We start from the raw sequence: 16,399 nt of genomic DNA, 5'->3' as shown, positions 1-16,399 counted from the left end.
ACAGGAAGATAAAAAGGAAAGTTTTATGTGGAGAACTATTTTTTTTCCAGGAGAAAGGAAATGCTGTGAATGTGTCCATGAAAAGAAAGGGAGCACAAAGGAAACTAGCTCTATGAAGTACTGATGAGTCTGAATCGTACGTGTGCCAATTATTTCTTTCTTTGTGTACCACTAACCATGCATGACAGATAAAATAGAAATCCATGAGGATTTTAAAAGTGGGGTGGTAGGGCGTTGGGCGAGGGGGAGAGATAAGAAGCTAATTAGTTGAGTAGTGTTTTTGCGGTCAGTTCAACAGCTCGTGATCAGGAATAAGAGCGAAGGGGAGGGAGGAGGGAAGGAGGAGGAGGATGAGAAGACTGTTCGGCCTCTTTTTCATTTGGGCTTGGAGGGAAGTCTGGTAGAATTAGCAGGGACGGTGATCTGAAACCACAGGGGGTCCGGACGTATCCAGGGCACATACACATTAAAACTCTCCCTCCCCTTTACACATTACTGCCCAATTATCTTACTTGGAAGACAAAAGAAGATTAAACAATGAAAATGAAAGTACACTATTTAATTCAGGCTAATATGGGAATATTAGAATAGTTTAGAATAATTTAAAATAAATTGGAATAAAGAAAGTTGGATAAAAAAAATACTCAAGTACTTGTCTTGTCTAGTAAAAATCTATGTAAAAATACATTATAAACATTTTTAAATAATTTATTTAAAAGGTTCATGCCATTGGCAAATAGCTTTTTTTCCTTGTGTTACGCATTAAACTCAAACAAATAAATAAAAAGAATATTTTAAGGATGTTTGAAAAAAATATTTTAAAATCATAAAATTAAATATGATTATTTTTGCATTGTAACAAAAATTAACTTGTTTTTGTTTATTTACTGATATGCTATAAGTGATCCCAGACTATTGCATAATGCACTACTAAAAAGATAAATTAAAACAGATGTTTTGTCTGTTATCTTCAAAACAACTTTTGCAACAACAAGTTAATTAGAGGCGATTAGACAAAGGGATAACCAAATGTTTTCAACATCACTTTGTAGGCTGTTCATTTCACTTCACATTCACTTCAAATCTTATTTTTTTCACTAACACATCAACATATTGATCTTTTACTCCAAAATATTGATTCCTAACACCCAAATGATATGATGAGAGCTGTAACAAAGAATTGAAAAAGAACAAGAACAAAAGAGAAAAAGATGATCCCATCTGGCAACATAAATTCTCCATGACTTGGCACATTGCTGAAAGGCAAATTACACATTTCTTAACGATACAAAATGAAAACAAAACTAAAACGAATGTGTTGTTTTCAGAAGTGACAGGAAGCAAATCTACAGGGATAAATCAGTGCCTGTGGAACACACTGACAATCTTTGGTGGGTGGTTTACCATAGTGTTTGCAATAGACCATTCTTAATAGGCACAGAACGTCCTCGCAGAAAGATCGCCCACCAACACACAGACACTCCTGGAGGATCCAGATAAATACATCTGTGAACCCTCTCACTGAATCCACTCATTGTTTGTGAGCTGCAACACTGTCATGTATGAAGGCAATGGTAAGTGAAAGGAGGTCCTCCCACACGGCCTCCGTCTACAGAGCTTAAAAAAAAAAAGTCTGTTCCCAGTCGTTTCTTCTGTTGAAAGCGAGTAAATGTTGCTGTACAGTCCCCAGTTATCTCTAGGCAGGTTGTGCATATAGTCAGAGAGACATGGGCTGCCCCACTGGCATTTCAAGAGTGTCATCTCCAGGGCATATACTGCTTTTCAACCTGGAAGACCTAAGCAGCTCACAAGTTTTTGCTTAGTCTTAAGGGAGATGCTTTTCCACAAATGAACCCATGGAGATGCTTGAAGGCCACTAGGGTGATGTCTACACAAAAACAGCCACCGGCAATCTAGAGTGTTCACTAATAATGGCGCTTTCAGCAACGTACATGCTGTTTGGAGCTGTAAAAAAAGTATTTGTTGTTCCAAACAAATTAAAAGCAAACCAATGAAATACTAGAAAGGATTGCATCACATTTGTTTTATGCAGGTCAGAAAATTCTGATGATAACAGATTGAATACATTACCCCCACAGATCATATTCTTTTATTTAGCTAAACAAATAATTTACTCTAAGTTTTTCAAATCTATTGCTGTATATATCATTTATAAAATATTACAATAGGAATAAAAATATAATTCCGATTGATTATAAATTGAGGATCGATACAAAATTGCTTGACACTTTGCTTTTTTCTTACTTTTTTTTTTTAAACAAATTATGGTTCTATTTAAAGTGTAGAAACAAAGTGGCAAAGCAACTGTTAAACATTAACAATGGATCAAAATAGATTAAAAATATCAGTAAACCACACATTTATTCAGTGAGCTGCCAAAGATCAAAGACATTTTCTCCAAAAAACATCTACAGTGGCAGAGTTGTTAAGAGTCACTGCTCTTGTATTTCAGCCATTTCTTATCTCTCCTGGCACACCTGCTGGAAGAGACAGGAAGGAACGAGGAAGAAGCAGCAAAGAAAAGCTTACCTGAGTCTGGATGCGGTTGAGACCTCTGAACCATAGGATCTGTCCCCTGCGCAGCTCCATCTCAGCAAGGTCAATTTCATCCGCACCTTCGGTTAGCACCTCTTGGGAGATGTCCCCTTTGGGGATGCCGTGGCCAGCCTCTTTCAGGAACTTGAGGCGGTGTGTGGGGATGGCAGAGATGAACTGGAGAATGAGAAGAGAGGGGGGGAAATAGGGTCAAGTGATGGCAACTGTAGCTCATCTAATAGTCATTAGCACAGCGGCTGTGATTATGGATGGCTTTCTGAGAACAGGATGCTGAGAATGTGGTGAATAAATGCAAAGATATTATGAATCATTATGGCATTTGACCGCAAGTTCTTTGTAAGTTAAAAAGCAAAAAGTCCCTTTAGTGATAACATGAAGCTTGCTTGATTAACCGCCAAAATGTTCCCCAGTTCTGGGATTAAACTATTCACCAAGACATTGATATATTACTGTTCAAAAGTCTGGTGTCATTTGTGGATATTATATTTTTATACAAGCAAGGATTCATGAAACTGATGAAGGGACTTACATTGTTACAAAAGATTTGTATTTCAATACACTGAGTCTAGATGCTAGAAAGGGAAGGAATAAATAAAGAGAAAGAGACTTTTTTTTTTAATTTAGGATACATTTTTATGATATCCTTATCGTTTCTGTGCCAGATAAATACTGTTCTGATTAGAAATAATATTTCAAAAGACATCCATTTAATTTCACACATTTAAGCCACCCATAGCTTACATGTAGATAAGTACTACTTATTAGTAACTTTTCTGGTAGCTTAATACTTTATTTGAAAGAGTTGTAATTTAACCTCTTTAATTTTTAAAGCTACAGTTTCAAAGGGACCTCCCAACATAAACACACACACAAGCCAGTCTCAACCACCCATGGGAGTTATTTCTGCACATCACTGAGACAACTTAATACGTAGTGGATAGAATGCACGCTGTTTCTCCTCCATGTTTAAGTTCCCAGCATCTGGTTTGTGAGGCTGCACGTTGTGTGTACATGCACAAACAAATGCTCGCATGCACAAACACCAGCTGAGAAACCCAGTAGGAAATGGCTTATGTGTGATGCAACTGCCAGAAGGAGCAGACGGCTTGCAGCTCTAAAGGCTTTATCCGTACTTGATAACTTCCCCAGCCTTTTGATGACCCTAACATGATGCATACTGAGTTTTAAATGTACCGTAAGCATGGATGTATGGAGGCAGAGGACCGACCTTGTGCTGCCGGGTTGATGAAAAAGCTCACAGCTCTCAGTCCTTTTTCTGAGCTGAACTTTGAGATGGCGGCAACTGCTCTCTGGAATTGTGTCTGCCAGCCTCCCTAGTTCCCTCCCACAGGTTTGAAATCGTACACAGCTTCACCTCCCCCTCCCCTGCCCTCCCAGTGGGATTGAAGAGAGAACTAAAGATGTTCCACATCACCCACGCATGTGCATTCTGCCATGATGTTTTCATTATTTCACCACTTCGAAGCTTGTAGATCTCTCTCTTGTGCTCATCTAACTAACTCGTTGTTTTGAGGTACTGATTAGTGATGAACAATGACATACTGTAAGGATTTGCCTTACCTGGCCCCAGAGCAGCTCACCAACTCCTATGAAGATACACCAGAGCCACTGATCGATGGTGAGGGCCGTGCAAGAGAACGGCTTCCCTCCAAACTGCACTATGATTATCTGTAACAAGGTGTATTCCATTAGTCCAGCTATACTGCAAAGAAATAAGCCACAAGAGACTGTTACAGCAATTTCAACATGGTTAAGGGGTGTTGTCTGGGCTACTTTAAAACAGTGTAGCTGTAGCGTAAATAGCTGCAAAAAATGGCCTCGGGTGGATTAGTACTTTTATAATACAGTAGCAACAGCAACCTGATAAATGATGGACAATCCAAAAAAAAAATAAAAAAATTTTTTTATGCATTTAAAGTTCATTAAATTAGATCACTATTATCTAACATAAAATTAACATTGCTTGAAAAGTATCTATCAGTGGCTGGTTGCATAAACTACGCAGACAAGTACTACAAGTTAGTAATAATGGTTTCTATTGTCTTTAATTCAGTTACGTAAAAACGGATTTGTCTAATTTGAACACAAAAAGTAAGATTGATTATCAGACAATTATCAGTTCAGTGTTTATGTAACCTAATCCTATAATGCATCAAATGTCTGTATCTTGAGGGTGACAAACAGCAACTTTACAAGACCATTTGTTGGGGATTTTTTATTTATTTATTTTTTAAATTCAAAGGCTTTGTCCCTGTTTTGTAGCCTATTTGTGGAAAAGCATCTAAACTTATCTAAGCAGCAACTTAGCACATTAATAAACTATTCAGTCGACATGCAGTCACGATTGCACATACGAACATTTTCTTTTTACAGTTTTTGAAAAAGTCAAAACTATCCCATTTTATAAAGATTATATAGTCATATACTTCATAAAGACATTGTGAGAGATGACACTTTGATAATTTTATGTAATGTATATTGCTACATTTTTTTTCTTTTTATACCTGCAGAGCAAAGGTTCCCAGAACAACGCTGCAGAAAATGGGGTTCCTGTAAATTCCCTCAAACACGTTCCTTTCTCCGTGGATCTTGCGGGCATTAATCTCATTGAAAAGCTGCATCATTACGAAGACGTTGAAGATTATGGTGTAGTGTTCAGATGGCGGGGAGTGCAGAGGAGCATTGCGGCCACTATCAATGTTGAAGAACTTCTCACCTTTAGGCAAAGAAAAATGGTGTCCATAAATAAGTGATGTGAAAGTTTAATATCCATTTCAAAATGTCACAGTATTGCATGTCAGGAGGAACACTGATCTCAATAAATACACGCTACTGTTAATTTAAAAAAAAAAGTGTAATGTCCCCTGAGACAGAGTATTCAAACTCTGCTGAATGGGGTCTTCTGTGCAGGTGTTCCTTAACCCAGGGGAACTGTAAATTTGTGATAAACAGTTGTACAACACGGGAACATGGTTCTTCACTTTGACATGCTTCAGGTAGTCTGTGATTTCATCTATTGCACTGTAGGGAGCAAAGACTAGGATTTACAGATATTTGGCCTAACACTGTCTTCTCTGTGAAAATTTTAATTGTGATGGAGATCTTTAACTCTTAAAATGGGGAAAAAAAATCCAGAAACCAAGGCAGTGAGCTTTTAGCTTTAATTATGGCAAGGACAACATTTAACATCAAAGCCTACGAAGTTGCAATAATGGTCTAAAATTTTAACTTTATTCACAAATGTAAATTTTATTAAAATAATATTTCAATTTTGCCAATAAGAACTATCTACAAGTCGTGTCAAGAGAGACAAACCCTCAGATCCATTGAGATTCAATACAAAAGGTTTTTGAAGGTTTCCCCTAAAATATCTAATACTGACATCTCATGTTAAAACTTTCGGGTGCTTGAGGCAAATTCTAATGCTTTGAATATTGCAAATATAAATACTAGTTGCTAAGCAACCATACATCCCATACACAAAATGCATTTAGCCACAGTCCTTTCCCACATGCAAAGTTTGATGAGTTTTCACTATAGTTCAAAGTGCCATTCAAATTTAATAATGATTATAATTATTATTATTATTGAACCAAATACATTTGGACTTCATCATGAATTCAGAATCCTCTTACCAGCAAAGAGAAGAGTAAATGTGATGACAAGTTGGTAAACAGCATGACCCAAGATGTTCTTCATCATAGTCCTGGAAATGAGTGGCTTGTCTCGTCCGTAAGGTCTCCTCAGCAGGAGCGCTTCTGTTGGGGGTTCCGTTGCCAGAGCCAAAGAAGCCAGCGTGTCCATAATCAGATTAACCCACAACATCTGAACAGCTTTAAGTGGAGAGTCCTGCAGACAAAACAAACCGAAGTGAGACTCCACAGAAAGGACATTACTACAGTATTGTCATACTTAATGTAGTTAGGCAGGGACACAATAAGTCTGGCCGGCCCCATATTATCCAAAGCCTGGCACCAGCACTAAATGGCCTCAGAATGTTTCTGTAAATACACAATAAAATACTTGGCTTGTAGAGTTCTGTTATTATGGCACATGAACTGTCTCCCACAATGCCATGCTTAACCACCAAACCCAGGAATTTATTTTTGTCTTCTGTAGTGGTTATTTCTCGAAGACTACATATACTAAAGTCTGAATATTTAACTTAAAGAGGACACAGTATTCACAGTTCTTTTTTTTTTAACCTGTAGCGTCTTTCCTGAATTTTGAATTTGATAAATGACCTGATGTGCTCTACATAGGACAAAATAAGTGTCTGAAATATCAAAATAATAAAAATATGAAAATTATTAGTAGATATCCTCCCCTCAAGATTTATTTTTTATTTCAAAACACTAAACAATTATATAACATAAACCTAAACGCTGGGTCCCAGAGGGTTAAGTCAAATGATGCAAATTTACCTGTGTGATGCAGGCTCCAGTGAAAGCAACAATCACAGCCACCACATTGACAGTCAACTGAAACTGCAGAAACTTGGAGATACTGTCGTAGACATTACGCCCCCACATCACAGCTTTGACAATACTGGTGAAGTTGTCATCGGTAAGAATGATGTCAGAGGCCTCCTTTGCAACATCTGTACCTGCAATACCCTGTAAGACAAAGACAGCAACTGCTTTTTAGAATGCCTTCATAAATATCAGAGCAGTCTACTTCATGAATAACTGCAGATGCAGGTTCATTCTTGAGAATGGAATGGTTCTTGTTAAAATGAAAGTTGAAAGAAAGAGAAAAACTCAAAAGAATATTAATTGGGCCTTTTCTTGGCTTAGGATTTGTTTCATATAAAGACATTTAAGCTGAATGAATTTTCAGAGAAACGACCAAAGTGGCAGTTATGTGGGTGCAAACAGCACAGTAAATTGACCCAAATTAAACCATGTTTTTTGACAGCTTCAGGGTGTCTATTTCTGAAATAATTTACTATGCCTGCCTTCATCCTAACCTAACGTCCTTCACTCGGCGGTTAGCACAACTGCAGCAACTACAGCTTTTGAAGCAGACACTCTTAGACTTAGACGATATATAATTCACTACATATAAAATGCATTTCTAAAAGCACATTAATTATATCATTGCTTAAGTTGTGGAGTCATCGGAGCAACAAGCAGGGGTCAACCACTTATCAGCTAGTACAGCATGTAGCGATGATGCCCTGAGGCATTCTGGCTTGGTGCAGAGCAAGAGATACTGGCCAGGGATTAGCACGCAACCTCTGTGGTTAAAGCAATTTATGCTACATTAGACAAAAACCATCAAAACTAAGTGGTCTAAAACAGACGATCAAAAATTGAGAGTATATGCACAATATGCTTGGATAAAACCACTATTTGCAAGAAAAGCATCAGTGGTATGATTATTTGGGGGGGGGGGCATGATTTACCATAGCAAAGCCAACATCTGCTTTTTTAAGGGCAGGACCGTCATTAGTGCCATCTCCAGTCACAGCCACCACCTGTCTTGTTTCTCCAACTGTGCTATCAATGATGCCTAAAAGACAACAACACACAAACTAACCACAAGATACGTGACATAGGGATCATAACAATTTGAGAAGACAGCAGATCCCCTCCAGTGGGGATTCAAACACTTTGTTTAATAATTATAGCTTAAACTGTGATGTTATCAGTGAAAGAGCAGACTAGAAGCTCACCCAACCATTGGTAAAGATCTTACCTTTAACCAGAGTGTGTTTGTCTGTTGGGGAGGAACGAGCCAGAACACGCAATTTTGGCCAGACCTTGTCCAGACGCTCCTGTTCGACCTAAAGATTAAGGCAACGCTGGAATAAGCACTTTCCATGTTGACTTGGACATCTGCAGATAAAGCTCTGTCGCTCTTTACCTCTCCTTTGTCATTGCGAATCTGTTGGTTGAAGTCTTTGCCCTCCAGGCAGAGAAAGTCCTCTCCAGGCTGCAGGATTCCACATTTGGTGGCAATGGCACGGGCTGTGTTGATGTTGTCTCCGGTGACCATACGGACAGTGATGCCTGCTCGCTGACATTTAGAGATAGCCTCAGGAACCTGCACATGGGAGGAAAAGAAGGACCATTATTTGGCTTCATACAAAGCATGTTGAGCAGCCTAACAAACACTACCATATCCACTCTGGTGTTGAATCTGGAGATAAACAGATTTGATAAATGGGAAAATATATAAATAAATAAAATACAGATCAATGCAAAATAGTCTGGATGGGCTTGGATCAAGCTATGTCAGAAAATCCATACCAAAGGATTTAGCAATAACTTATCAAGAATCCAATAATTTTCTCCCCAGTTGTTCGACAATGGCAAAATCTACAATAAACAGCTAATAATGTAATTCTCCCCATTTTAGTCATGTAATAAAAAAAAAAAAAAAAAAAAAAAAAAAAAAAATGCTCTTTTTTTGTATTATAGGCACTAAAATTATTACATTAATGTTTTCTGGACTATGTACAGTAAAATCATGTGTTGACTATACTCTTTGTATTAATGTTTTTCACTTCATCTTAACTTGGTGCATGAAAAAAAAAAACGCATGACTAGCGTAGTCTGATTCATGAACAAACGATTTTGAGCAGATTCTTGTAGTGAATCGTTTAAAAGACTCATCAGGAGCAGTTGTTTATTAAATTAATATCTCACTCATTAACACACCATCTGACGTCGTCACATTAAAAAAACACTGTAATGAATCATATTTAATGAGTGTTTTTATATACTAACAAGCAAGACAAATGTCTTCCTAAGTGTCATTGCTGGCCTCAGATCAGTGAGAGATGAGGACACTGCAATCACTCTTGGCGTGGCATCCTATCAGCTCGTGGTGTGTGTTAAGTGGTAAGGGGTAGCAAGACGACTTAACACATGAAGGGGCTGGATCCAGAGGTTTTGTGTGTGTATGCTGGAGTCCTATGTAATTATCCGCACTCAGTCTTGCGATGAATCACACCATACCCGTAATTAGAACCAATAAGCTCATTTATTTATAGATAATTAAAAACCTCCCAGTGTTTCCATGGACAGAGATGCTACACAAGTGATGCATGTAAAAACATGATGTATGATTCAGAGAAACTAGTGTGTGCATTAAAAAAAACTCTAGACCTGACTCTTGCCTTGCCTGTGACAGTAGAAATAAACTTAATCTACAGATGGCTATGATCATAACTTCAAGAGTCATTTTCAATAGGACAAAAAAATTCAAGCCCATCTTATTACTCCTACATGGCTCCATGACTTTCAAAAGCTTTTCCATTTCAAAGCTGTAAATGGGCTAGTGCCACAATCATGCCTTAACATAATATTGCCCTCGTCATCAATATTGCTTTTTTATCAGCTCAAAGTGAGTTTATTGTTAGAGAAGCAACTATGAAAGTCAGACAGACTCTAGTATTTAAGACTGGGTTAAAAACAGAGCGTCTGACTGTATTGTAAATGGAAAGAGGATGACAACTGATTCAGCAAGCAGCAACAGTTCTACACACCAATTATTTCCATGAATTTAAATTTCCAGGGCTTTTTCAGTTGGTTTATGATTACTCAATAAGGACTTTTAAATATAATCTAATATAAAATCACAAAATCAGTTTCTACATGATGAAATATTTACGATCACAGCAACTGGAAAGAAATTTCCAAAAGTTTTTGTTAACTTACATGACTCTATGACTTGTGACTTTTTCATGGTAAATTCCCTAAAAATCCCAGGCTAAAATTTACCAGCTATTCTTTTTGTTCCCCTTGATCCACTCATAATGATGCTTAGCCAACACGCTCAACAGAAAAAAAATAACCATACAGTCGTGGACATATAGAAAGGATGATTTTTAATCACACTGTGATTTATGATCACTGATAAAAATGGATCGTACCACTCAAAAAACTCCTGCAGGAATCATTTTAACCTAAATATCAGTCATGCATTCCATTATAAAATTATATATGCTACCTAATTGGAGGGAAGCTGACGTCAATGCTGCACTGATCCAATATCATAATCAAAAACAGCACAATCACCTGTCATGTACTTATTTTATCACCTTTAGTGGATTTAGGTCAGTTTATCCCTCCACCAGTGACGCTATTCCTGTCCACACTTTCACATAGTGCTTGACACTCTACAAATAATCCATCATCATCATATGATAATCACGGTCAATACAATTTCATTACATGAAATATGGCAGGCTGCCCCAGTCGCGACAAGCCACCCCCTAATGCTTGTCGTGTCTCATTATGAACGGAGGCCTGAAGTATACAAATCTCCAGCCCATGTGAAGCATGTAATTTTGGCACTATGGACAAACGCAATAGTATTAGCAAAGAGCAAACTGGACAATTTCGCTCACCTCATGACGAACAGGGTCTTCAATGCCCACAACGCAGATGCAGGTCAGGTCATTCAGAATGTCAGCCTCGTTGTCCCAGTCTGGCTCTGTCGTGAAGTCCCTCATGGCTATGCAAATGGTCCTTAACCCGTCACAGGCCATTGGCTCGATCACTTTCCGCACCATCTCATCCCGATCTTTGGCCTTGAAGACACGTGACTGGCCTGAAGCATCAATGATATGGGAACACCTGACAGAAAAGAGAAGAGTTTAAGAACCACTCAAAACTACAATTACTACATTTTGCTTTAAAGGAGAAAGATGCAACAAAGGAGAAAACAGGAGAAATGGAGAAAAGGATCATATCATTTTTTTCTATAATCTTATTCCCTTCACCTCTATTTATTTATTTATTTTTTTGCTGTTGTGCTTTTAAGAATCACACCCTTAATGCTTCAGGTTTGTGACATTAGAAAACCAATTAAAATCAGGACTTATTCTTACTGCAGTCTTTTCGTATTGAAAGTTATATTTTCCTAGTATATCAAACTCCATCTCTAAACAAAGGTGAAGTAAAATTGTATTTCTTATGATATGACCCCTTTAAGAGCTTGAGAATTCATTTAGCATACTTGCGCAGGACAATCTCAGAGGCGCCTTTGCTGTACATTCGGAAACCGGGACCATTGGTGTTCTTTAGAACGGTACTCATGCTCTTTCGGGAGGAGTTGAACGTGTAAACCTTATAAAGATTTTCCTCAGGAACTTCATCTCTAATAGGCTGATAGTCTCTCTTCAGGTCCAACACCAGACCAAGAAGGGCACACTCTGTCTTATTACCCACATGCCTTGGCAGACCTCCCTCCTTCTCTGAAGGCTATGGGAAAGAAAGATGGATTGTAAATAACAGGTAAGAAAAGTTCAAAAATTGTATATTAGATATTGTCAGTCAAAAAAAAAGTGAGGTAAACGGATTTGATTACATGACATGGCAATTATTTTATCAAATTAATTGCATTTAATCTCACACTTTGATATTTTCTGAGACAAAATCCCCTAATTTAAATAACTGAATCATTGTGGCAGAAGAGTAAAGCACTGAATAGACATAACAAAAATGGCTGCAGAAGTTCATATATTGTTTGAACAAGTTTTTCTCTGCCTGACTACACAATTTCGCTAACGGTTTGAGTTGTCCATCTGTTTGATGAAGCCTAGGTAGTTCACACTACTGTCATTTTAGGAGTTTTCATTTTAACTTTAATTTTTAGTAATGTCATATGCTCTTGTCATTTTTTTTTATTTATTTATTTTATTGTCTACAGTTAATTTATTATTTCAGTTTTAGGCCAGTTTTTGTTCATTTCAAGTAAATTTAATGCTTCAACAAAGTTAGTCAAAGGGCAACATTTCTCATTTTTGTGAAGTGTTTCATTGAATATATTAACATTTTATTTCATTTCAGCTTAAGTTAACAAAAATGATTTTAATATAGTAATCAACATCTGAAGTGGATCAAAACCTTTCATTAAAGTTGTCCTAAAACCAAAACAATACCCGTTCTTGTCTTAGGGCATCTTTGAATTACTTTTTTGATCCACTTCAAATGTTGACTATTGTAGTTTCAGTTAACGGTAATAACCCTGGTTCAGAATTGTTGCTCTATGTACACATGCAGACAACACACTAAGTAGTACAACTTGCTTCACAATACATCAAGTCCCCTGCGTTTGGTTCCATTCTGCTAAGCTCTGTCTAGCTGTCTAAACTCAAGAAAATGCCTTATGTGAATGACTCTTTAGTCATTTTGTGCTGTTTGCTCTTGGTAAGTGTGTTTGGGCTGGGGCTGACTGTGGACTTCTAATTTGACAACCCTATAATTAATAAATAAACAGAAAACAAAACAGATCATTTATTCATCTGTATCTCATTTGCGTACGGCTAATTCTTACCAGGATCTTGGTAGTGTAGGCTGAGTTTATGGAGATGCTGTTCACCAGTAGCTCTAGAGTCTCTGAATTAATGGCCTCTGGTTCAGGAATGCTTTTATAGTGTGTGTCACCCATGTAAGCCTGCACCACTGTCATGCGATTCATAGTCAGTGTTCCAGTTTTGTCAGAGCAGATGGCTGTGGCATTACCCATGGTCTCACAGGCATCCAGGTGCCTCACCAGGTTGTTGTCTTTCATCATTTTCTGTTGAGGAAAGCAGGAATTAATGTCGTTATACTTGAAGAAAGGAGTGTGCTTTAGCCCTCAAACATAGATTAGTACAAATGTAAAGAATTTATATCCACTTGAACCCCATCAAGACATCAACAAATTATAGGTTTGAGTTGGCAAACTAACCCAGAGGCCCTCACCTTGACAGAATAAGCCAGGGAGATAGTGACAGCTAGAGGCAGCCCCTCAGGCACGGCTACCACAAGCACGGTCACACCAATAATTAAAAACTTCACAAAGTATTGAATGTAGATTGGAGTGCACTCTGCCGTCCACTCACGGCCCTGGACACCGAACGTCTCAATGACAAAGTACAGGATGAGGATGATGACGGTCATCGAAGACATGATGAGACCTGCCGGAGGAGAGGGGGTTTCAAAATCAATATGGCACAGATGGAAACAAAACTTCCTGACTTGAGTTCATAAGAACAACAGCTGTGGCCTGATGTGCTCCATCTGAATGTTATTTGATTGGGTAACTCTAGGAAGTAGGATAATTAGATGGAACACAGCCCAAAGGGATAAGCCTGTTTCCAAACTGGGTGACACTGTTTCTTTAAGCAGTAAGTAAAACAAACCTTGGGAACCAAATGAACTCATTTACGGAAATGACGTCTGAAGAAATTAATGTGCTTTTGAACACATGGCTAATTCGTATAAATATTTTGCTTTAAAGCTGCACTTTGTTTGCTATGGCAAATATGGCAGTCATCTTCGAGTCATCTGATGTGGCTATAGATCATTTGAAACATGTTTTCCAAAGTTCTCTTGATTTCTCGGTTTAAAAAATACCTTTAAACAAATGCATTAAAATAGAGATATGATATATACAAATTTTTAAATTTCAGTATCTTAGAGCCTTTTAAATCATATTAAATATCACAACATATATTAGGAGGTATAATTTCAGCCTAACAGCTGTCTAGTAGATTCAAAATGTTGATCAATCAATGTCAAATGTGAATCAGTTTTAGAAAACAAATCCACAGGGGGAAAAACAGACTCAAACCTACCAACTCTAACATTGTTTCTGATACTGAAGTCTAAATCAGTTGTGTGGTTTTCTAACCTGCTTTTCCAATCTGAACAGCTAGCCTGGTCAGCTTGCTCTGCAGGACCGACTTTTCTTTCTTGGTGACGTTGACCTTTCTTTTCTCCTTTTCTTCTTTCTCCTCCTTCTCCTCTGACTCCGCACCTTCCTCGCTCTTCAGCGGTTGGATCTCCAGAGCAATGCCATCCTGGGTCTTAGCTGTGGAGGTTGATTTTTAAGGAGTGGTTATGGGAACAAGGGAGGAACATGCCAAAAAAAGATGGTGGGAGATGAGAGGCAGGGGGAATGGGGAAAAAGGGAAGAGGGGAGAGAATGGGCAGTTCAGTAACAGCTAGTGGGCAAGACATACAGTGGGTTCCTAGAGAATTATACAGAAGAACCATATCAGAAGCACTTGTTTAATGTTAGTTGACTTCGCTTGAGTGAATCTGGGCTGGTAAAGAGGAAACTTTAAATTCACAGAGCCATTCCCCGGCAGGTTAAAGTGGGCACGGTGAATTGAGTATGACCCAAGCAGCACACAAGACGTTTCCATTGGCACTGAACAATGAGCTACTCGTTTATAATACCATTATAAATATAAAATAAACTATTAGGTGTGTAAACCTCAAAAAGCAATGGAAATGTCTTCTCTATTTTATTATCTGATTAGTTGAAATTAAATATGCCCTTTATTTCTCTTATGGTTGTTTTACTGTGCCATCATGGCTCCTCTGGAGGTTGCATCTGTTGATGTTCAACTCACTTTAAAACAACTTACTGGACATGTGCAATATTGTACTACAATTAACTGCACCAAACTGAAATAGACATAAGGGAACTATGCATTTATCGAAAAAAGACATTATCAAGGCAAACCAGCTGCTAGTTAAAAGAAATGTTGGGAACTTTGATAGTTTTAATTCAATTATGCTACTTGCAGGGATAAAATGACATATTATATTACCCAATTTCCCACTGAAATAGAAACTTAATGGAGTCGAAGATCCAATTCAGCCACTTTGCTGTGGATAGACATTGATCCCTCACCCCCAATTCCCATTAAGTCTCCATGTTAAAAGATACAAAGAGGCCAAGTCATTTTCATTTTGCAGTAAGCCTATGTATCATCTCAAACATGGTGTGCAACAGGCTGAAACTCTGTAGTAGTGGAGTTTGAGAAACAGTTCAAGAGCCTACCTGACCACCAGTCACAACAAACAACTGACCAGAACTGACAGAGCTGACCAGAACGACCACACATGAATCGGAGATTGATGGACGGACTGACTGTCTGACTGACAACACGAACAGAGGCACGCACGACGAACAAGAGAGTGATTTACAATCAACTTAAAAACAGAAAAAACGGTCCAAACAGCCAGAAATACAACCACCACGAGAAAAACAAGGACCAAGAGGAAGACGAAAAAGATCAGAGATATTCTGGTTTATTTTTCCGCTCCCAAAAGAGAGAGTGCGGTACCAGAGAAAGAGGTTAAAGGAGAAAGAAAAGGTCAAATTTTGACCAAGAGAAGAGTGTACGAGACAGCATGAAGTCCTGAGCCACACCCTAGAAAGAAGCAACAGTGAGAAAAACAAAGAGCTAAAGTAAAGGAACAGACAACAACAACAATCCACAGCCGGTCCATTTTGCAAGGGTGCAACTCCCACATAAGCCACGCCCCTAAGCATTACATTCACATAATAAACCATCTACGAAGCTAGGAACACATTGTACTGGGCAATGTGCATCTGTACAAAAGCTCATGGATGCATATAAACAATAAGTCAAAGTGAGACCCTGTTCGTAACACACTGTTCTTGCTATGCATTTCAGAGTGCAAAAAGGACAATAAATATATATATTTTTAAAGGGTTGGACTTAATTTTATCCATCTAGAATTGATTCGAGTGTGAAAAGTGGGTGTTTCATACAAGACAATACCATAGAGCAAGACCTGAACATGATTAAATCTTCTAAAATAGCTTTTTGGCTAACACTTAAAGACCAGGGGAAGACACTGCATTCACATACTCAGTGTTAAACCAATACCAGCTTGTGTGCTTGAGACCAAGGGCAAAAGGAAGGAGATCTGTGCAGACAAAATGAGCAGTTCTGTCTGGAGCAGATGCTCAGTCCCCGAGCGCTAGGGGGTGGGGCTGGGGAGGAGTTGTTGGGGTCAGCCAGGGCAGAGTGGGCACACTC

General features: G+C 38.2%; 1 protein-coding gene across 5 annotated transcripts in view; it reads right to left on the bottom strand.

The window, feature by feature from the left end:
* The window catches only part of LOC109060853 (plasma membrane calcium-transporting ATPase 2-like), a 119,842-nt gene that overhangs the window by 14,698 nt on the left and 88,745 nt on the right, over positions 1-16,399 (bottom strand). For all 5 annotated transcript variants that reach the window (XM_042734220.1, XM_042734221.1, XM_042734224.1 and 2 more), the window contains 13 exons: positions 14,230-14,409; positions 13,299-13,513; positions 12,889-13,131; positions 11,569-11,813; positions 10,958-11,186; positions 8,467-8,646; positions 8,299-8,386; positions 8,006-8,112; positions 7,023-7,214; positions 6,234-6,447; positions 5,103-5,314; positions 4,159-4,266; positions 2,551-2,733 (listed from right to left, as the gene is read on the bottom strand). In XM_042734220.1, coding sequence (XP_042590154.1) covers positions 2,551-2,733; positions 4,159-4,266; positions 5,103-5,314; positions 6,234-6,447; positions 7,023-7,214; positions 8,006-8,112; positions 8,299-8,386; positions 8,467-8,646; positions 10,958-11,186; positions 11,569-11,813; positions 12,889-13,131; positions 13,299-13,513; positions 14,230-14,409 — 2,396 coding nt within the window. The remainder of the gene's footprint in view (positions 1-2,550; positions 2,734-4,158; positions 4,267-5,102; positions 5,315-6,233; positions 6,448-7,022; positions 7,215-8,005; positions 8,113-8,298; positions 8,387-8,466; positions 8,647-10,957; positions 11,187-11,568; positions 11,814-12,888; positions 13,132-13,298; positions 13,514-14,229; positions 14,410-16,399) is intronic.

This window comes from Cyprinus carpio, chromosome B11, assembly GCF_018340385.1.
Source record: "Cyprinus carpio isolate SPL01 chromosome B11, ASM1834038v1, whole genome shotgun sequence".
NCBI classification, from domain to species: domain Eukaryota; kingdom Metazoa; phylum Chordata; class Actinopteri; order Cypriniformes; family Cyprinidae; genus Cyprinus; species Cyprinus carpio.
The sequence above is the reverse complement of the archived record's forward strand: the minus strand, read 5'-3'. Positions and strand labels throughout refer to the sequence as shown.